Below are 23,190 nucleotides of genomic sequence, written 5' to 3' on the forward strand. Positions count from 1 at the left end.
ATTTGTACTGGAAATGGCCCAACTTGATTATCATACACATTGTAAGGACAGTGATCACTTTAGATAAGCTATTGCCAGCAGGAGAGTGGGGTGGGGGGAGGTATTTTTTCATGCTTTGTGTGTATAAAAGATCTTCTACGCTTTCCACAGTATGCATCCAATGAAGTGAGCTGTAGCTCACGAAAGCTTATGCTCAAATAAATTGGTTAGTCTCTAAGGTGCCACAAGTACTCCTTTTCTTTTTGCTTCACTGCACAGTTAACCAAGGCTCTCACCCAAGTTTTAGGCCAACCCCCACTACCATCCACACAGAAAAACCTCTGATCCCAGGTTTGGAAATGTTGTAAGCTTTGGATACCTGGACCGGCTGGGAGTGGGGTTAGAACCTGGGATGGAAGCTGTCCAGTTTGCAGTGAAGATGCAGGCTAAACCATGTGAATGATGACAGCCCTCCAATGCCTTCCCACAATTCCCCCCGGGCATCCAGAAGGACAGACACGTTCTGCCACAATGCACTGGGAACAAACCACAAAACGGCTCAGCTTATTGCAGCACAAAGAACCATGGGATATGTCCCTGGAAGTCCCAGCCCCACCCCCCCACCCGCACACACACACGAGTGTAGCACCAGTGAGGATGCAGTAACTTGGGGATGGCCTTGCAGTGCGGCTACTCAAACCCGGGCGAGGCTAATCTGGATGCCAGTCACCCAAGTAAACTCTGCAATACCTTCAGCGGGATGGAGGGCTACAGAGGAAGTAGACAGACACAGGGGCCTGCTGGGTGTGTGTGTGGGGAGGCTAGGCTTGCTGAGGCTTTGTGGCAGGATAGGACTCAAGGCAAGATAGACAAATGTGCAGACTCTTTGTTGTTTTAAAATCCTTTTTCTCTTACTCTTTGTTCCCATTGATAAATAAATCATGGTTTTAAGAAGGCTGTTTTGTTTCCTATAATACCACTGGTCACTGGCTCTTGAAGGGAAGAACCACAGGTGCCCGAAACCAGCTGGAACTGCAGAATGAGACTGTTTCATACACAGGGTAGTATAGCCGAGGTCCTGGTCTAAGAGTTGAAGAACTGCATGATCCTAGCCTGAAGCAGGAAAGAGCATGAGGGCCAAGACCTGAGTTGGGGGCACTCAGAGACCAGAAAGGGGCAGCTAGACCTGTGACCACAACATATTTGAAGATTTTCATTGAAATTCTAAGAAAATCTTATTTCTTGAGGGTCTGGCTAGCTACGGGTATTAAGTAATTGGATACCGGGCTTGATCCTGCAAGGTTCTGAGCACTCTGGCCACAATCTAGCAAAGCAATTAAGTACTTCAATGGAACTACTCACATGCTTGCATTTAAGGGTGTGCTAAAATGCTTTGGTGGATCAGAGCCAAAGGTGCACAGCACCCTGCAGGTTCAAGCCCAAAGAGTCTTCATTTATAGATCCCCAGCTCAGATCAAGCCCAGGTTCACAGTGACCAAATGTTGTTGCCATCAGGTAGATGTCTCGTGGCTTATGTGAAATGGCCCACATCCAGTTCTCAATGGGCAAGTAACCACATCACCAAAAATACCTCCTCAATTGACGCTAGTTCTCAGATGAGATGACGGGTCAAAGACTGAAGGGCCATGAAGTTTGAACTCACCCCTAGAGGTGGTATCTTCTAGCCTTGAATGAGGCACATTGGCAGCAAAGCTGACTATCACGGCTTGTGCTACACCAGCACAGTGAATAAAGCGCAGACTTTGGTCAGCATCGCTGTTAATGTGTCACGCTTCACGAGCACTAGACACAATTAAAGCATTAAATATGTACTCTTGGCTCCGATTTTATTTTTTATATTAGAGAGGATGGCTGGTCCAAAGACCTGGGTTCAAGGTCCTGCTTTCCCACAGACTTCCTGTGTGGCCTTGGGCTGATCACTTAGTGGCTCCATGCCTCAGTTCCTCTCTATAAAATAAGGATAATACCACTTCTTTGCCTCACTGGGATAAATACATTAGATCTTGTGAGGCGCTCTGATACTATGGTAATGGCAGCCTCATCAGTATCACAGATAGATATTTTATTCAAAATGCACAGGCAAATTTACCAGCACATGCATTTGGAATAATATTTTTTATTCCATTATTAAATGTAAAATTCAAATGTGCAGAGACTCAATTAGGAAATAATTTAATTGGATAGCTTGATGTGGCAAAAACTGTATCAAGAAAATAAAACCAGGTTGTGGCTCAGTGGCTCTGTCGAATAGGTGTGCCATTACGAGAGATTTCACTTACCAGGCGGCCTGTTAATAGCAAGGTTGCGGAAATGGCTGCCTTTGATCATCTCTACTGACAACCGTCCGGTAGTAGCATTGTACGACAGTCCCACCAGCAGCTCTGGTATGCCTCCGTGCGACAGGGACTGTGTTGAAGAAGCGCTATCACTGTGAGAGGTTGCCGACAGACTGATCTGAGAGTCTCCACTCTGCAGGGAAAGAACAAAGAGAATCCCAGTGGAATGCTCAACACAGCTCCCCCTTTAATGTATACCTTGGGGCCTAATTGGGTAGAATTGTGATGTTCTTCTTGGAGTTGCCAATGACTAAGAATCATCTGCATGAATAACAATGGGGTAGAAGACAGAACTTCAGGAACAAGTCTCCAGCATCACTTTGCAGAAACACATCTTTCAATACTCTCTCTCTAGAGGCCAGAAGCCCTGTCTAATGTGTTATTACTAGTGTAAATCAAAGCTTTTGAGATAAACATATGCTCCAGTACATCAAAAGTCGAGTAAATTTCCCTGAAAATGATTTTCTGATGGAATGTGTCTAGCACAATCTTCTATCTTTTATGTCACTTGCTGTATATTTTCTTGCTTTCTTCCTAGTTACCATCATGTTCAATTCTCTCCTCTCCCTGCAAATGCATTGTTTATTATTCATTTTGTATGCACAATCTCATACGGAGTTTCTTTTATATGGTGAAAAGTCTTAAGCCTTGTCTACACAGGGAAATTGTCCAGCATAGCTATTGCAAAATAAGCTTTTTTGCAACAGCTATTCTGGAATAGCTCCCAATATGGACATTATTCTGGAATGTGAGTGACGTTTTTCTGGAATAATTATTCTGCTCAATTCCCTCCTTTTCCCTGCCTCTTTGCAGACAAGACCTTAGAGGAAAGGGTGGCCTGTTTTAATACTTGTTAGTATTTTTCTTTTTACCAAAGGATTGAATATTAGTACAAGACATGCCTCCTTTAAAAAGAAAAAACAGAACAAAACAGTATGTTTGAAAATTTAATCGCTATAGTTTCAAAATCAACCTGATGGCACAGCAATTATCCTGCTACTCTGATATCACAGATGATCTACTCTGGGATTGGAAATTGGGATTTTCCAAGGAGATTAAAGGAGTAAAGTGACCAAATCCTACAAAAGCAAGGCACCAAACTTCCTCAGACTTCTTGGAAAACCCCTAGCTAGAATGCTCTTGTGGTGATGTTCACTGTCTATACATAGGACTCTGAAAACTGGGCAGTTCTCTGGAATGTACAAGAGGCTGCTTAAAATATTCAGGCCAAATAAAGAGCCCAACTGGTAGAAAACATGCATGCGTAGATGCAAATGGGTAATTATGGATGCAAAATGGAAGGTTGGTTGTTTGGGCAATGGACCTTTTTGTGGGTTCTACTGCATATTTTATGAGCAGTTACCAGTCTGTGCCCATGAACACATCTTTTGTGGATGGAACTTGTGTGCCTAATTTTGAAAACTTGGCTCTCTAACCTCAGAACACAATAGATTACATGGAAACATCTGGTCCCTGAATGCATAAAAGGTGGAAAGTCATTCTTATGAAAGAACATAAGAACGGCCATACTCGGTCAGATCAAAGGTCCATCTAGCCCAGCATCCTGTCTTCCAACAGTGGCCAATATCAGGTGCCCCACAGGGAATGAACAGAAAATCATCAAGTGATCCATCTCCTGTCACCCATTCCCAGCTTCTGGCAAACAACCACTTTAAAAAACATGCACCCTGCTCCCTTTCAATCCTACTGAAATGTCTAAAAGGGAGCATTAGTGAATGCGTCGGGTAATATGGACGCTGAGCACTGAGCTTTCTCTAACTAGTGCTGACATTCCTCGCTTGAGACCAGGATAAAAACTGAGATCTGAATAGTGGTGCTAGGAAATGGACCGGCAGCATGTTTAAGAATCCTTAATGAAGAAGTTGGTGCATTAGTCAAGTCAGCTGTACCCCTCCACCTCCGCCAATGATACAGTGAATTGTTTAATAGACTTACGCTCATATCGCTCCGTGGCTCCAAAACCAGTGTCACCTTCACTTCCCTCTCCTGGTTTAGGCTCCTCAGATAAAACAGTTGCTCCCCCATCATCTGTTCCCGGATCATTTTGCGCACTGCATAGAGACGGAACCTGAGTGCGTAGCTATTCAGCTTCTCTGGCTCCAGCTTATTAAAGGTCATTTTGTCTTTGAACACTGGGATGGGTCCTTTCTGAATGCTCGTCTTTCCCCGCTGTTTCTTGCTGGGCATCAGAACTGTGTGAACTTGCCAGGTGTTCACACCACTGCGGTCTTTGTCTGGGATATCCTTAGCTTCCAGGATAGTTACCAGCAGCTTTTGGCTTGAGGCCTTATAATCGAAGATGACGTCTAGGTCACCACATTTAGAAATGGGTTCATGGGCACTGTGATGAGCTGGAAGACTATTCCCTCCATCATGTTCCTGCCATGGAGAGAGTAAATAAAGGTGTATATATAAAAAAGCATTTTCTTACACAGGCCCTATTAAATCAAACACCTCAAAGATCATTCGAGATAGGATAACTGGCAAACATGACAGAGACCAAATACAAGGTATGTTGGCATCTACCAATGAAAAGTGCTATATAAGAACTAGGTGTTATTATTTATTATTAATTATTATTATTATTATTATAGCCTCATCAACTCAATCCCTAGATGGACTGTGGGTCTCTTTAATAGTGAAGAAATATCCTGAGCAAAGCACCATTTGCAAAAAGAATACAGACATCACCCATCCTTATGTGCATCTTCCAAATAGGCTACCCCCGACTGCGTACATCCACACTGCATCTGATACTGAGCCTCCCAGCTACAGTTGATGGGCTTGTGCACTAGCCCCCCACTTCAAGGTTTGAGAGCCAAGCCCCAGCCCAAGGTGCACCGTCTACATAGTTGTTATTCTGTCGACCCAGGCTGGGAGGGCTCCCTCCCAGATGCAGTGTAGACATACCCCAAATGTGAATACAGTATCCACCTTGAGAATGTTATATGGTCATGTGAACATACAGGAGTTGGGCCACACTTTGTGGTGTTTTTATTCTGCTCACCTCGTATTTTGAGAGCAGGCAGTCATTTAGCAAAACAAACCATCTAAATGCCCCTTTTATTCTCTTGAGGGGCCAATGCTGGTTAACTGCTGGATTCTGCACTGCATCTCATTCACAACTGAGTGGTGGGCTGTTGTTCTGAATTAGCTTGCGGCAAGAGCAGTAGAAATAGTGATACAGAAAAAGAGTCATATCAGATTGGGGGAGTGGTAAATAACGCAGAGGACAGGTCACTGACAGTGAGCTAGATCGCTTGGTAAACTGGGTGCAAGCAAACAATATGCCTTTTGATATGGCTAAATGTAGATATGTATACATCTAGGAACACAGAACTTAGGCCATATTTAGAGACTGGGGGACCATATTCTGGGAAGCAATGCCTCCGAAAAAGATTTGGGGGGTCATGGTGGATAACCCGTTGAACATGAGCTCCCAGGGTGACAAAGTGGCCAAAAAAAACAATGCAGTCCTGGGATGCATAAACAGGGGAATCTCAAGAATGAGTAGAGAGGTTATTTTACCTCTGTATTTGGCACTGGTGTGACTGCTCCTGGAATACTGTGCCCAGTGCTGGTGCTCACAATTCAAGAAGAATGCTGATAAATTAGAAAGGGTTCAGAAAAGAGTGACAAGAATGATTACAGGATTAGACAACATGCCTTATGGTGACAGACTCAAAGAGCTCAATCTATTTAGTTTAACAAAGAGAAGATTACGGGTTACAGTCTGTAAGTATCTACATGGGGAACAAATATTTAACAATGGGCTCTTCCATCTAGCAGAGGAAGGTATAACATGTTCCAGTGGTTGAAAGTTGAAGCTAGACAAATTCAGACTGGAAATAAGGCATAAGGGTAATTAACCATTGGAACAATTTACTAAGGGTCATGGTGGATTCTCCAACACTGGCAATTTTTAAATCAAGACTGGATGTTTTTCTGAAAGATCTGCTCGAGGAATTATTTGGGGGAAGGTGTTTTTTTTGGCCTGTGTTATACAGATCAGATTAGATGATCACAATGGTCCTTTCTCGCTTTGGAATCTTTGAATCAAACACTCCTTTGCTCATCTTCCACTGTGTGCGTCTCCCTCTGAAGTGCCTCTAACCTTCTCTTCACATTGAACCCTCATATTTTCATGATGAGAACTCAAAACATACAAGCAACACGTGTGTAAAACAATTGTCAAATTACCTTTTCTTTCGGCTTCTTTAAAACATTTATTTGAAAAAACAAGATGAAAAAGCCCACTGTTGCTCACTTCACCTGTTGATGGGGGTGTGCGAGTTGCTGTTTCAAGGTGCTTTTTATCTCAGAGATAGAATGTGTTTCAGTGATAAAGGGGTTGCTATAACAATCCATCATTTGTATTTAAACATGTGTATACACTGTACTAGGACAAGATCTCCAGTTAATACTCAGAAGGTGAATCATTGCTGGTAACTGCAAACTACCGAGGAGGGCAATTTCAAGCCTTTATCTTTTGTTTTTAAACTAACATTTCTTTTCAATATGTGGATCTAATTACAACATAGATTAGGAGCAATAATAGTGATTCCCTTAAGAAGCACTAATGGGGTCTATTTATCCAACAAAGCCAAATTTTCAACTACCTCCCATCACTCTGACAAACATTTAGGCTCCTAAATGTATAAGTGCAAAATCCCACATTTCCGCTTTCACATAGGCTGGCGGTTCCGGTAGTTTGCAGTTACCTGACTGGTGCATGCAAATACAAGTTTAAGAGAGAGAGAGAAATGCAGTGAAAAACTGGCGCCCTTGTGTCCATGCAGAATTCTTGCTAAGGCGAGCCAGAGAAGAATGACACCTAATGAACACATACAAATGGCTTGTTCCAGAACACCACAGACACAGGACTTTGCACGCGTAAGGGCAATGCAGGACAGGTTGTTCCGGAGAACCCGATCATGTGAGTGACGCTGCGTGGCTGTCAAACTACTTCTACCAAATGGCTGGAGTAAGGCTTAAGGAGCAAGTATGAGAAAGATTGCACTTCAGCCGGTTTCTCCCCATACACGCTCATTCCCATTTTTTACCATGTGCATTTGCCATTCAGGAAGTGGGATCACAATGGGTTTGTGGCTTGCTAACATTCAGCGTGGGGGACTACATTTAGTGTGTAACTTTACGTGCACCTACTTATTGCCTCTACTTGTACTTGAGCTGGAAAGCAGCAGTTTTGTGGATGATGCACAGCCCTGTAGGATAAAGTATGCAAAGATGGCCTTTGTACTTCCACCATCCCTGGCTGGCTGTGCCAGTCGAGCCTCTTGGCATAACTTAGAGCCTGCTCTAAATCATGCCAACTACCAGTCCCCGCACCAAATACTAATACAGTAGCCATTGAAGAGTTGGATATCGGGCTGTCTCGACCAAGCTCTCTTAGTTTTGGCTATGTCCCTCACGCTGGCCCTAAGAAGGTGGGAGAAGTGGCAGAAGCTCCATCAACTCTCTGGCACCAGAAAATGGTTCTCCAGTGGCGTTTACCCTTCCATGGCTGGCTCTACTACCTTTAGTGATGATTTGTGCTGGCCGTGGAGCACAACGTCAACAGCCAGCTGGCACTTCCAAAGAATTCTCTGATGTCTGGAACCTATTCATGTTCAAGTTTCCTACATGGCAGAGGCTGCTTGCAGAAGCTTAGTCCTGCTCCTCATAAAGTCACTGGTAAAATTCCCATTCCATGGCTTATGGGGGGGCCATAAATATTCTGTAAATGTACTGACTATACAAGTAACTGCACTGAAATCCAAGTGCTGTGTGGAGTTAAGTATTTCCACATGAAATAAACGTTTTTCTTTTACAGTAAGGTGTACTGATGTATCGGGCTCAATACAGGAGAAAGTGGGGGAAATTATAGGGCCTGTGACAGACAGGTCAGACTAGATAATTTGATGGTCCCCTCTCTCCTTAAACTGTATCAATCTACACGGATTTAAGACAAATACCCCTCTCAGTATAGTGTGTCTTTTTTTAACAGATCATGAGTACAGGACAGAGTGTATATATATGTAAAATACACATTCCTGCCAGAAAAATAAATAAATCTCACAAAGCAGGTAATTATGGGAGCAGCCTTGAAATGCCCTTTGAGTATGCACCGCAGACGCACAACGTTACAGAGTTTGCCTCCAAACAGAGGCCTGTTTGAAAGTAGCACAGCAATGTTTGGGTATCTCTGGAATGTCAGAACATTTAGTTCACTCAAACAAAAATTATCTTCCATTAAGCCACACAATGCAGTCAGATAAGAAGCTACTCACAGCAAACAAATCAGGATCCAGGTGTATCTGAACTCTGTAATTCTCTATGCGCTGTTCATGTTGTTAATATACATGCACCTGGGGCAGATTGAGAGGCACATTCAAAATAGAAATGAAAAGAGGACACTCAAGATTCCGCAGCACTTGTGCACCATGATGAACACGGAATAGACAGAGAAATGGGCACAGGATCCACAGATAGATAATCATCATGGCTCACAGTAATGTAGAAAAAAGAGTCCAGACTGTTATTGCAGGAGGTTCTGGTGTATCAGGCCATATATGCAGAGCTGATCTGTGCAGCATTCAAAATGACTGCCTATTTTTACTGCCTCTGTGTGAATGTCTGCTTTGAACAGGTCAAAAGCCCATACACTGAGAAGCTGCTTTCACTCTCTTCAATTGGGTGGAAGCAACTTGCTCACAGGAAGGGAATATTTTCTGCCAAGCCCTGTTTTTCCTGGGGCAAAAAGATTAACTTGTGCAGCTAAGGGATGATCCTTTTTGATTCAGAGATGTGACTTTTTGTGCTTTTTTATTTATTTTTTTTAATATTGGAGGCTATTCGATACTCTTGCAGAAATTAATCAGATGCTCAATAATAATCCCCTGATTATTAATTTTTTTTATAATAAAGGAACAACCCATATTTAATCATATAGAAAGAGGAGAAGGGTAAGTAGTGAACTAACCCAAAAAGGGCTGTCTTAGAATCTGGAATATTTGCCAGTGGGTATTAGCTTTGAAATAAGGGCCAAATCCTTAGGTCTGGCCAAGACCTGCCTGGTGACATATGCTGGATGCAGGAGAGGAAAAGGGGGCTGTAAACCTCCCCAGCCATGCCCCTGCCTGCTGTAGAAACGTGCTCTGTGTGTATGGAGAGCAGTGTGACAAACAGCTAGCTAAGCTAGGGAAGCCCCCAGCCGTCCCTTTAAGGCAGCTTTCCAGATGCTTCATGCTGCCTGAGCAATGGAAAGCAGCCAGAAGGGGAACTAAGGATCTGACCCAGTAATCATACACTGTATCCCTACAGACACACACCACATACACAAGCAGTAACAAATCCACTTACCTCCTTCAAAGCATGATAAAACATTGTTAGCTAATTCATAGTAACTTCTGTCATGCGGGAAATGGTTGTGATATGATTAGTGTGTGAAATCAGACAATAAAACAGCCTCTCTGAAGGAATACTAGTGAAGTCTATTCAAAATTCCAGCAGGCAAAGTATCAGGAAAAGGGAAAACATACACCAAGGTATGTGCATGCATGCACTTAGGGATTACTATCCTGGGTTGTGCCAATTGATTTTTCACTTCATTTCTTCCCTAACATTTCGGATAAGAATTCCAGACATCTTCAGGGAACAGAAACACGGTGTGTAATACAGAATAATTCACCATACCTCAGGGCTCCAAGCTGATGAGCTGTCAGTTGCGTCATTTCCTTCAAATCCCTGGTTGCTGAACGCCGTCTCCATTTGCAAGCTCCCTTCTGTGGTTTGTTGGCTAAGGCTATGGGCAATGCTAGCCTCCATTCCAGGGCCTTTGGCTTGCATGGTACCCCTACTCTCAGAGGTAGTTCTTGAATCAACAGATATGTGGTCATCTTCATGATAGGATAGGTTGTCTTGGAAACTCAGTTGGCTTAGCCCATCCAGTTCTAACAATATTCAGCAAGAAACATCATTTCAGAGTGATTAAAATAACATTCTTTTTTCTCCCCTAATTTATCCTTTCCCCCCCCCGCCCCACTACAGTAGGAGCCTGGCAGGAACAGCTCTGCTTATGAGACTGTGAGATCCCCGGCATTGAACCCACAAAAAATCACACAACCCGCATAAATCAGCATTGCAAGGAATAAAAACGGCTCCTCTCCCTCTGCATCCTGAGCAGGGAATCAACCTGCCTGACACAAAGAAAGACATCGGTCACACAGGATGATCACAGGGACATTTGGGAACACAGTGCTCAGGACGCCTACAGTATGAAGGCATCACCAGTCAAGAGACAGATCAGGCATGAAATGGAAAAGTATAATGCATGGGCTGATCCTGAGAGAAGGGTGTGGTGGAGGGAAACCAACACAATTTCCTCTTCTCAGGTGGTGGGAAGCAACACATCGGCCAGCACAGCCCAATAGGAGGACAGGGACGGGGGCATGGCTTAGGGTGGTTGACAGAATGCCTCCCCTCACACTGCATCTCTCATCTGAAGAGCTTTGGTTAAAGCTGCTCTCCAACCAAATGGAAACTCTGAGGAAGGTGGTAATGTTAACTCTACCAGTCTGAGCTTGGGTCAAACCCTCCCTGGGACACAGGGATGCTCATCGGTGCAGGGAGATGCACATTACAACTCTCCTGCCTCCCCAGGACAGCTTTTATGCATCTGACCCACAGGTCTATCCCACATGATTGAAGATGGAAATGTTACTCACGCTGACCAGTAACTGTAGTTTGTCGACATTTGTGTCCCTTTAAGTGCTCTACTTCAGGTGTGCATGTGCCTCTCATGCCCTTGGCTGGAGATTTCTAGCTAGCAGTGTCCATTTGGCCTGCATATGCGCCCTGTGCCTCAGCAAACACAAAGGCTATTTACAGGCGTGTGGGAAAACCACCCTCAGTTCCTTCTCTACCCAGGTGTCCCCGAGGGAACAACTGAAGCAGAGGGGAAGGAGGGTGGGTAGTGGAGCTCCCAGTGGGACACATCTCAAAGAACTTCAATTACTGCACCAGGTGAGTAATCTTTTCTTCTTTGAGTAGTGTCCCAATGGGTACACCACTTCAGCTGACTTCTGAGCAGTATCCCAGGAGGAGAAGGAAGCTTCAGAACAGAGTCCAGAACTGAAGATGGTGCTACAGAGCCAAGTACCACATCAGATCTGATGGCATGGAGCAGGCAGTAATGCTTCAAAAACATACTGAAGTCCAAGTAGTGGTTTTACATATCTCAGATACTGGAACAGTCTTCAAAAATACAGTAGATGTTGCCTGTGATCTGGTTGAATTTGCTCCTATGCCCTGAGAGGGCTGAAAACCAGCAGACTCATAAGAGGCAGAGAGACGACTCGATATCCATTTCGAAAAGTGTTTGAGCAGAGATAGAAGCCCCCTTAGAGCTATCTGCACAGCAGATGAAGAGTCTAGGTCATCTACTAAACTGCTTATTCCTATCCAGGTAGAAGGCCAAGGCCTTTCTAACTTCCAGGGTGTAGAAATAGGATTTCTGCTGAGAGCTATCAGGTTTTGGAAATATTACCGGAAGATGGATAGACTGGGTAAGATGAAAATCCGATGTAACCTTTGGAACTAAGGATGTGGACGTAAAGAACATTGTAAAGGGTTCCAGTCTCCCTGCCCCTACAGGCCAACGTTATGGAAACTTAGAATGCCATCTTCAGAGATAAATGAAGTACGCAGCAGGTTGCCTTTGGTTTGCATGGAGGTCTCGTAAGGCGGTTTAGAATTAGGTTAAGGTCCCTAGATAGGGTGAAGTGTCTAATGTGAGGAAAGAGATTCCATAGGTCCGTAATAAAGCTAGACAATACCGAGTGACTAAAAATGGAGAATCCCTTGACAAAGGGATGAAAGGCTGATATGGCAGCCAGGTGTACTTTGACCAAGCTGATAGAAAAACCTACCAGCTGGATCTGAAATGTAGGATGAGGGAAAAGGGAACCATTTCAGGCTGGAGGTAGCAACAACTGCACCAATAGATGAATCTCTAAGATTTCTGCAGGTAAGCAATGCAGGTTGGTGTTTTCCTACTGTTTAATAACACCTGCTGTACAGCCAAAGTCCATCTGTTCTGAACCATGAGAGTGTTGAAGTGGGCTCCTCATCCTAACAGGGATGAGTCAGTTAGATGGAGTTGGGCAACAGATAGGGATGTCCACACAGACATAGAGTTGTTCCTTCCACCAGTCCAGGGAGTTCTTTACTTGCAAAAGGACTGTCACCTGCCTGTCTGAGGAGTCCTTCCTTGGAGAGTAGATTGTTCTGAGCCAACCCTTAAAGCAATGGAGGTGAAGCCTTGTGTGACTGGTCACAAAAGTGCAAGCTATCATATGGCCCAAGAGTTGAAGACAGTTCCTTATTGTGTGGTCTAAGACGGGGTTTCTCAACCCATGGGTTGGGACCCAAAATCGGGTTGCAGAATGTTCCAAAGGGTCGCATGGCTGCTCCTGTGGCACCTGTCCCATGGGGCTGGCTGGGCTCGCCTCCCTACTCCAGGCACTGCAACCTCTGGGGTCCCAGTGCCATTCAGGGTTAGCCCAGCCGTCATGACCACGTGAGTGGCACCGCAACCCCATGAGTCAGGTCACAATTCAACTCACACAAATTTGGTCCAGTCAGTGGAGCAGTGCCAAACCCGAGTGGTGCTGCAACCCTGGAGGTTGCAATGTCCAGAGCAGAGAGCCAAGCCCAGCCAGCCCCACAGCAGAGGAGCTGCCTCTGTGGGGTGAGTGCCAGGCAGGGCCCAGCTCCCCCACTCCTTTAGGCACCAGGATCTGACTGAAATCACCCCGGGGTTCCACCCCCAGACTATTTACGTAAAAGAATAAATGAACACAAATCAGACATCAAGAATGATAACATTCGAAAACCAGTTGGAGAACACTTCAGTCTCTCTGGTCACTCAATTACAGACCTAGAAGTGGCAATTCTTCAACAAAAAAACTTCAGAAACAGACTCCAATGAGAGACTGCTGAATTGGAATTAATTTGCAAACTGGACACCATTAATTTAGGCTTGAATAGAGACTGGGAGTGGATGTGTCATTACACAAAGTAAAACTATTTCCCCATGTTATTTCCCCCCCTACTGTTCCGCAGACTTTCTTGTCAACTGCTGGAAATGGCCCATCTTGATTATCACTACAAAAGGGTTTTTTTTCTCTCCTGCTGGTAATAGCTCACCTCACCTGATCACTCTTGTTACAGTGTGTATGGTAACACCCATTGTTTCATGTTCTCTGTGTATATAAAATCTCCCCACTGTATTTTCCACTGCATCCATCCGATGAAGTGAGCTGTAGCTAACAAAAACTTATGCTCGTATAAATTTGTTAGTCACTAAGGTGCCACAAGTACTCCTTTTCTTTTTGCGGATACAGACTAACACAGCTGCTACTCTTAAGACTATTTACTGGGTCACGACAGGCCATAAACATTTACAGATGAGTCCTGAGCCCAAAAAGGTTGAGAACCACTGGTCTAAGGGCTTCGCTGAATTGTCTCTACCAGGCCTGAAAAGGTCACAAATCTGTCTGAAGGGTGTTATGCTCTGGTTGTCAGTAAGTCCCAGTATGCCCCTATAAACTATCCTTTGTACCAGTACCTGAATGAATTTCTTTACTTTCAGCTGCAGGCCCAACTTCTGGAACAGAGCAAGGGCCATCTGGGTGGAAGATAGCACTGCCTTGAAGGAGCAGCCCTGGAGGTACAGGAAGACTAGGATCACTTTCTGCCAAAGATAAGCTGCCACTACTGCTAGGACCTTCGAAAACATCCCTAGGGCTGAGGATAGGCTAAAGGGAAGCATTCGGTGCTGGATCAGATCTTGGCCTATGGTGATTCATAGGTATTTCCTGTGAAATGGGTGTATAATTATATGGAAGTAGGTCTCTTGTAGGTCGAGGGATGAAAACCAATATATGTCCTCCATTAAAGGAATTATAGTTGCCAGAGTCACCATCCTGAACTTTTAAGGTTTTATGAACTTGTTCAAACAGTCTTAGATCCAAGATCAGCCTCTGACCTCCGTCCCTCTTTGGCACCAGGAAATATTTTGAGTAGAAATCCCAGCCCATGAGATGAATGGACCAATTCCACTGCTCCTAGACAGAGGAGAGAGTCCATCTCTTGCCTCAGTAGAAGCTCACAAGAGGGGTCCTGAAAAGGAGTGGGAGGATTTGAACCCTCGACCAACCTATCGAAACTGCTGCTTAAATGATGCCTGGATGGTCATGGAGGGCGGTTGGGCATTTCACTTCTTCTGAAAACTGTGTTTCTTTCTGGCGGTTCTGAGAGTCTATGGTACCTGGACAACTGAGTAGGGCGTGACCTCTTGGCAGTCTGTGACCTACTAAAACTTTTCTTGCTCATTGGTGTGTAAATGCCCAAGTAACATAGGGTAACTCTGGAGTCCTTCAATGTGTGTGGAGTTGTTCGTGGTCTCTGAGAAAAAGCTTATGACCATCAAAGGGAGGTCCTCTACTTGTGTTCTGAACCTCTCTTGGAAACCCCACAACTTGGGGCCATGATGCCCTGAGCATAACTGCTGCTGTAGAGATTAATCTGGCATTCTGCAGGCATTGTAGATGTCAGGCACCATTGCTTGCTTGGTACAGATGGTACTACTTGCTCTGGCTGAGCTGCTTGCATCAGTACTGGTGGCTGGATTAAGGCACATGATGGAACCAATGGCTGAGTGAAATGCTTCGTTGTTGATGACAGGGGTGAACTCGATGGTACCCTGTCCTCACCCTCCTGACTGGTGGAGGGTTTTGATGCTCCATCTTCTTGTACTTGGAACTCCAGGACTTCACAGGCCTGCTAGTACTGGAGGAAGAGTCCTTGGCTCCAATGGTACCCACGGAGACTGAGGACCCCAACAGGGACCTGGTCTTTTCTGCAGCTGTCTCCTTAGAGTAAGAGTCCATGCTCCCCTTTCTGGGAGTCTTCCCAGCAGTCTGCAAAGACTTCCCTTTCTTAGGGGAAGCATGCCTCAAGGTTGACCCGGCGTGATGGATCTGTCTGAAGACAGATGTATTGGGGGGAGGGGAAGTCTCCTGAGCTGGCCCAGAGGGAGGTTGCAGACTAACATTCCATGGCTAACAGTCTGAGCTTTATCTCCTGTTCTTCCTCATCCTTGACTTGAGGGCCAAACAGAAGGAAAACTCCCCTAGGCAACAGACACACTTGGAGTGCCCGTCGCTTACCGATATAGCCTTTGGGCAAGAGAGGCAGTGTTTGGAGCCTGGTGATCCAGGCATTCCCCATCCAGAGAAGACAAGTCTCCCAGAGGAAAGAGAGGGAAAACAATCCTCTCACCTAAAACTAACTATACTAATCACTAAACACAAATTTACAACCATAAACTACCTAACTGCAAGAAAAAACAGAGGGCTGAGTATGCTGTAGGTGGACATGCTAGGTTTCTGTCTCAGGCCAAGGTGGTAGAGAAAGATCTGAGGGTGGTTTGCCCGTGCACCCCTATATCGCCTCGGTATCTGCCACAAGGTGGCATAATTTCAGGTTTCAGAATAACAGCTGTGTTAGTCTGTATTCGCAAAAAGAAAAGGAGTACTTGTGGCACCTTAGAGACTAACCAATTTATTTGAGCATAAGCTTTCGTGAGCTACAGCTCACTTCATCGGATGCATACTGTGGAAAGTGTAGAAGATCTTTTTATACACACAAAGCATGAAAAAAATACCTCCCTCCACTCCACTCTCCTGCTGGTAATAGCTTATCTAAAGTGATCACTCTCCTTACAATGTGTATGATAATCAAGGTGGGCCATTTCCAGCACAAATCCAGAGTTTAACAAGAACGTCAGGGGGGAGGGGGGTGTAGGAAAAAAAAGGGGAAATAGGTTACCTTGCATAATGACTTAGCCACTCCCAGTCTCTATTCAAGCCTAAGTTAATTGTATCCAATTTGCAAATGAATTCCATTTCAACAGTTTCTTGCTGGAGTCTGGATTTGAAGTTTTTTGTTGTAATATCGCAACTTTCATGTCTGTAATCGCGTGACCAGAGAGATTGAAGTGTTCTCCGACTGGTTTATGAATGTTATAATTCTTGACATCTGATTTGTGTCCATTTATTCTTTTGCGTAGAGACTGTCCAGTTTGACCAATGTACATGGCAGAGGGGCATTGCTGGTACATGATGGCATATATCACATTGGTGGATGTGCAGGTGAACGAGCCTCTGATAGTGTGGCTGGTGTTATTAGGCCCTGTGATGGTGTCCCCTGAATAGATATGTGGGCACAGTTGGCAACGGGCTTTGTTGCAAGGATAGGTTCCTGGGTTAGTGGTTCTGTTGTGTGGTATGTGGTTGCTGGTGAGTATTTGCTTCAGGTTGGGGGGCTGTCTGTAGGCAAGGACTGGCCTGTCTCCCAAGATTTGTGAGAGTGTTGGGTCATCCTTCAGGATAGGTGGCATAAGGCTCATGTGCAGACCGAACGGGCACTCCTAGCTAGAAATCTTCGATCACAGGCTCGAGAGGCACATGCACACCTGAGGTGGAGCACCCATAGGGATACTACTCGAAGAAGGTGGTTAATCATTGAGGGTAAAATTATCTTCCTTTGTCCGAACTGTGAATTTCTTATCTCCAAAGTGAAGATCTCTACTCTTTATATACAGCACTTGTTCCTCTCCTCACCCAGAATCTGCACTGGCAACTGCGAGAGTTCTGCAGGGTACAGCGCGGAACCCGGAGTAAAATTCTCTCTCCGCTTAGGCAGATTCCATTTATAGTTTAATCAATCATTTGTGGCTTAATCAGAAAACCAGGTATCTTCTGATTTTATACTCGTGAAACCGAAGGCAGGCTTTGTTCCAGACATAAATAAGCGTTACAGTGGTATAACTCATTTTCCTTCCTCGGAGTAAAATTAGTTACACCACTGAAATGCTGGTAAAAGTCACAAACTCAGAACGGAGTTCACTGTATTTACATAACCAGTAAGCCACAGGGCCCCCCCCCTCCCTTTTTTTTAATCTTAGGGATTTGTTTTCTAGTTCCTTCCAAGAACTGCACCATTCGTTTGGAAAGCAACATGATTTTTACTATCATATTTTTACTCAATTTCTTCTGCAAATATAGAAACAGAAAATAAAAGCAAAAGCAAGAAGGCAGAACAAGCAAGAAATAAAAGAAATGTCTGTATACAAATTTACTGAGACTGTACAAATATGGATTCTCCTTAAGGTGTTTAATTAGCAAATCAGTGTCTTAGACACACTTTAAACAGGGGGTCATCCATCAAAGCATACGTCACACAGCAGACTTTCAGATAAAACATAACTGTAGTAATAAATTATCCCCAGGCAACTGTCTTGTGGTTTTGGACTCCTGCCAGGATAATATCTAGATCAATAATAGAGGAATTTTGAAAGCCCTGAAATATATAATATAACAAAGAACTTTCTCTACGTGTTATGAAAGCAAATGTGGTATACAAGGCAAGTTTCAAGGGAAAGAAAAGAAAAGTGCGATTCACCATTGACTATTTTAGGGAACGGTCTTGTTATTTCTTTAAATTTATGGTAGTCCTGTCAGTGATAACTGCGTGTGTATATGTGAGGGTGTACTTTGACACTGTAAGAAGTTTAGCAAACATCTGTGCCAGATCATAGGAGAACTTACGAAGAATGAACTCACTGTACTATGAACAACTATTTCTGAAAAAAAAAAAAAAAAAATTTAAATGAAGAGGTACTGAAGGGATCGAGAAAGGAAGTACTGAGGTTCCAGTTCTCAAAAAAAGCAAACAGGAGCCTGGTCCTGGCCATTATAACCACAAAAGTCTACTACTCTCATCACAACACAACTAATGGGTAAGAAAAAGATTGGGGATCATCAGACAATGGAACAGATTATCAAGGGATGTGGGAAAATTCTCCATCGCTTGGCATCTTTAGGACTGGATATCTTTCCTAATGACATGCTGTAATGTGATCACAAGTTGTTGGGCTGGATGGAGTCATCACCGGATGAAATTCTCAGACCTGTATCATGTAAGATGACAGACTAGATGATCACAATTGTCCCTTCTGGCCTTAAAATCTATTTATTTTTTAGGGTGATACACGGATGAACTTAAATCAGCAGAAACTTTCCGCTGAATATCAGGGAAACCTTCTTACCAACAAGATGTAAAAGGACATGGAATAAGCCCTCCAGTTTAAAGATGGATGCTCCAGCATTTGAAACTGTGATGAATTGGGAATATAGCTATACAATTTGTGAATTGTGTGTGAGATTATGAACCCTGCATGTCTGTGTCAGTCTACAAACTCCATTCTGAATGTGCGGCCTTTTGTCGTCTCTGTGGTCTGTTTGCCACCATGCCGAGTTGAAAATTCCCAAGACTGGCAGCAAATGAAGGACAGTAGAAGGTAATTGACTCCTACGTTCCCAACTGTTGGACATCTGCTCACTCTAGACACAGGACTGGTCCCCGCCCAGAAGAACTGGTTTAGCAAGGAGGAAGTCACCTTTGCAACAAAGTCATGGAACAGATTTGTGCTCATATGGTGAAGCTGGCAAGGAGGTCACATGACATGGGAGCGGGGGAGGGGCTGAAAGTTTTAAAAGGGCAGAGGCTGATCTGCTCAGAGCCCGTTTTCTTCAGTCCATAAGGAAGAGACCACTTACCATGTAACAGCCTGCATGAGACAGGGGACACACTGTCTGCCTGGACCCAGATAGTTCCCCCAGGACTCACAAGGAAAAGTGAGGGGCTCCAGTGATTTCATGATTAAGTGTAAAAGAGCATAAAAGTGTTAGACTGGGCAAAGTGTGTGAGCACATGTGCGTTGATAGCTCCACAATTGCTGTGTGCCCCTGAAAGAGTAAAACTGAAAACCAGAAGCTTCGCACCTTTGCGGTGGTCAGCGCTGGTCCTGGGGCCTACGGCAAGTGAGCTGAGAAGGGGGCACTGACTGAGTCAGTGCCCAGGAAATGTGCCAGAGAGGAACCAGTGCTGCTGCCTGCTGAGGCTCCTGACGCTTAACACACTGCAGAGGATCCAGCGCCTTGTGAATGAGAGCCAGATGCTAAACTCTTAGGAGGCTGCTGCTTTGTGGCTAGCTGGCCACTCCCCTGTCTTGTAAGTTACAGCACACTCTTTATAGTCCACAAGGAAGGAGGCATACCAGGAAGAAGCGAGCGTGGCCCAAATACACCATGCACCAGCATTTTTGGGACCACTGCAAACAGTTAGCCAGCAGCTACTTTTGCTGCATGGCTGGACTGGAGGATCAAGACTTGGGTAAACTGTAGCTAGAGAGACGGGAAAGATAAACCTCATATAACTATCTCCATCATGCAGCATCAAAGGAGGAGATGAGAGAGAGAGAAGAGGGGCAAAAGGATTGAAGGCAATAGAGTATTTAACAAAAGGCACTTTCCTGGGTTACTGAATGTCCCAGCAGAAGATTGTGCAGTTCCTCACCAGATTGTGTTAATATTCGTGATCAGGAACAAAGCATAACTCACTGGAAGGCTTCTGAGGATCTGATCCAGGGAAGCTGGGTGCGATATATTCTGCGCAGTTCAAGAGAGAGAGGGACAAAGGTGACTTTCCACCATCTCTACACTCCTCTGATCCTTGGGCCAGCCAGGGGCCAACCTGGAGACTGGAATAAGCAATAGCAGCCTCTGGGCTTCTCTAATTTACACCTACATTCCTTTGGCCTCAAGAGGCCATTTCACCAACTGGGAAATACAAGAATGTAGAGACTATGGCCACACCCCCTTCCCCATCACGAGTTAGGGGGTTGGGTGGCATATACCTGCAATGGTGACTCTACCCCAGCCATGGATTCCCCAGGCTGAGGGAATCCTCCATCATGCAGTCAGGATAGCAGTACACTTGACTGAGGATCTGAGAATATCTAAAACATAAATAAGGGGGTGTTATTTGGAATAAAGGGTCTGATCTGCTTCCATTAAAGTAGACAGCAGAACTCCCAGTGACTTGAGTGAAAGCGGGACTGGGCCCTAACAGTTGTTTTTTTTTAAACACAATAAATATTAAAGTAGTACTAATCCTAATGATTTCGGTTTATAAAGACAACAAAGGAAGTAACTGTAGTCCACATTATGATCTAACAGCAGTTCTACAGAGGGGCCTAAATCAAAATGAGCACAATAATTAACAGGTAACTAAATATTTCAGAATCACAACTGTTTTGTGTAACTAAAACCACACAGGCAGTTTCCTGAAGCTTTCCCATGAAAGGTTCTCCCAGACATGTCCTGTATTATAGAATGCCATTGTACCGACCAATTTTGCACTTGGGTAAATGTTTGAAAACCATGCATGTTTGTTTGGAATATTCAAAAGCCACTTGCAATAATAAACAAAGATTGGTCAAAAAATTGTTCCCTTTGATACTATAAATTTTTACCTTCTGTCGTTGCCTGCTATGTAGCGTATGCACTGGTGAATGATGTAACATAATTCATTTGCTATTTACCTGGTATTTGCAAAGCTGCTATAAAAGAAACATGCAATTTCTATTCAAAGGCTTGCTAAAACACACCATATTGATAAGAAATGCAGTTCAACAGATTTCATCGGGCAGAGTCCTATAGTCCTTACTCAGATAAAACTCCCATTGAAATGCATGGGAATTTTGCCTAATGATTAAGGAACCTAATCTAAAACCCATGCAAAGTTAATGGAAAGATTCCCATTGACTTCAGTAGGCTTTGGATCCAGCTCTAAGTCAGTACTTTAGGAATAAACTCCAGATGGATTTTAGCCTGAGCGATCAGAACCAAGGCTGCTCCTTCCCCAAAATAAAAGGACTCTCTCCATGTTAGGTGGCTGTGGATTCAAAGCAAATGTTTTAATACTCATTTGAGACAGACAATACCTTCGCATTCAGATGCCTCGGTACTGTACTCCTCATGGCTGGACAGCAAGCGGTTGAATTTAGGTTTACGTTCTGAACCCGCTTGTGTTGCCTTTTCAGACACCCCCGATCGAAAACTCTGCGAGCGTGACACAGAGATCGCAAACTGTTTAATCACCTCGTCGTCGCTATCTGAAGATGTGGTTAGCTCTTCATCCTCCCCATAACTGTTCACTGGGAGAAAAACACAACACGGGCTTTTGACAATTTCACAGGACTTGACACAGAAGTAGGAAAACATGGTACATTTTCAGTTCACTATTTACTTTGGGGGGAAGGAAAAGGAGAGCAATAAGACATATAACTACCATGGGGGAGCAGATGAGGCAGGCATGTTTCCTCCAAGTTTTTGAAATCTTTCTGGTGCCTCACTGGGTCTGCAGGAATTACACAATGTCACTCCTGGCTTCCCATCCTGCAGATTCCCCCAACTTTTTAAAAATGTGATTGTTCCTCCCACACCCAAAACCAAAAAAAGGAAAACCATTATATGTATATAACCATTAGCATATGCAGAGCCAAAGTAGTAAACACGGACTCTAAAACCTTCTCAGCATTCCAATAATACCTCCACAACCCTCTGAAATAAAGACTACTGAGTGCAGAAGAAAGAAAACCAGAGGGTTAATCTAGTCTTGGGTTACACCATGAACACGAAATTACAGCATCTAGCTAATAGGCATCACCAATTCTGCATTCCAGAGTCAGCAGTGGAACCTTCTGAGAACAATGTAAATTCTAACCTTTAAAGATGAAGATACACATCTGAACATTTTTCTGAAGCTGCCCTTCCCCCTCCTACTGACAATGCTGGCTTTGAATACGGGATCACTACGTTCTCATTAGTGTTTGAATATCCTTTGTGGGAGGTGGGGAGGGGAGGGGGGAAGAAGAGAGGAAAGGGAATCTGATGTCCCATACTTGGCCTCTTTTTTCAAATGAAAATGGAGATGAAAGTACAATGCCACACTGCAGATTCCCCAGCCATCTGTATCAGCATAGGAGGAAGTTTTCATCTGTGAACTTGTGGGGTCAAGGGAGTTGTGGGTGTAATGGACAGCTGGAGTGTGTGTGTGTTTGTGTGTGCATGTGAACACACCAGCTGGGAAGTGTGTTACTATTTTGTTACTTACTCTTGAGGATAAAGAATACAACAGTGGCTGCCAAGACTTGTTTCAATAATCCCCATTGCATATCCAAGCCGCTGAACAAATGAACAATGCATACAAGTGCAAAAAGGTGGGGCCATTTTTCCATGCCAATGGCTGATTTTTGAGGGGAAATACAGCTTCATCTGTATCCCACTCATACACAGCTACCTGGCTAAGATTAGGGAAATAGGACCCTGCTTCCACACATCCAGACTCCATTACGTGTCTCCAATACTAATCCAATTAGAAATACCCCCACTGCTTCCCAAACCTACCTCCTTTCATGACAGTTGCCACAGGCCTGCCATCTATCCCTAGGGCAGAACTCATGGGAACCAGGACAAGGGAGCTCTCAGTGGCTGTGAAATTCACCTCCACCAGGAATCTATCAGACACTGAATCTCATTATGTTGAAGTTGTGTTATCAGATTTGCCTTTGTTGTCTCGCTTTGAGTAATATTGCCAATAAGACCAGTATTGCTCTCAGAAATTGGTCTCCTGGTAGCTAAGTGGTATTTGCCTATGCCTCGGGGGAAGTCTCACTACTGTGGGGAGAAATAAATGTCCCCTACTTTGAGAAAATACACTATTTTAATTGTTTAATAGTTGTTTTGTAAATGGCGCTCAGTTAAAAGGGCTTTTTTATTTTTTTACAGAATTGGGCAGGGACAGAACATCTAACTGCTGAGGTCAGTTCAAGCTTTATAAATCTCTCACAATGTCATGTACC

General features: G+C 44.2%; 1 protein-coding gene across 4 annotated transcripts in view; it reads right to left on the reverse strand.

The window, feature by feature from the left end:
* The window catches only part of SYT16 (synaptotagmin 16), a 142,312-nt gene that overhangs the window by 9,940 nt on the left and 109,182 nt on the right, over positions 1 to 23,190 (reverse strand). For 2 of the 4 annotated variants that reach the window (XM_073349902.1, XM_073349900.1), the window contains exons 3-6: positions 21,271 to 21,483; positions 10,053 to 10,309; positions 4,293 to 4,736; positions 2,280 to 2,469 (exon numbers count right to left, since the gene is read on the reverse strand). In XM_073349902.1, the coding sequence (XP_073206003.1) occupies positions 2,280 to 2,469; positions 4,293 to 4,736; positions 10,053 to 10,309; positions 21,271 to 21,483 (1,104 nt within the window). The remainder of the gene's footprint in view (positions 1 to 2,279; positions 2,470 to 4,292; positions 4,737 to 10,052; positions 10,310 to 21,270; positions 21,484 to 23,190) is intronic. The other 2 variants (XM_073349901.1, XM_073349903.1) reach the window with 1 other exon arrangement.

This window comes from Lepidochelys kempii, chromosome 6, assembly GCF_965140265.1.
Source record: "Lepidochelys kempii isolate rLepKem1 chromosome 6, rLepKem1.hap2, whole genome shotgun sequence".
In the NCBI taxonomy this organism is placed as follows: domain Eukaryota; kingdom Metazoa; phylum Chordata; order Testudines; family Cheloniidae; genus Lepidochelys; species Lepidochelys kempii.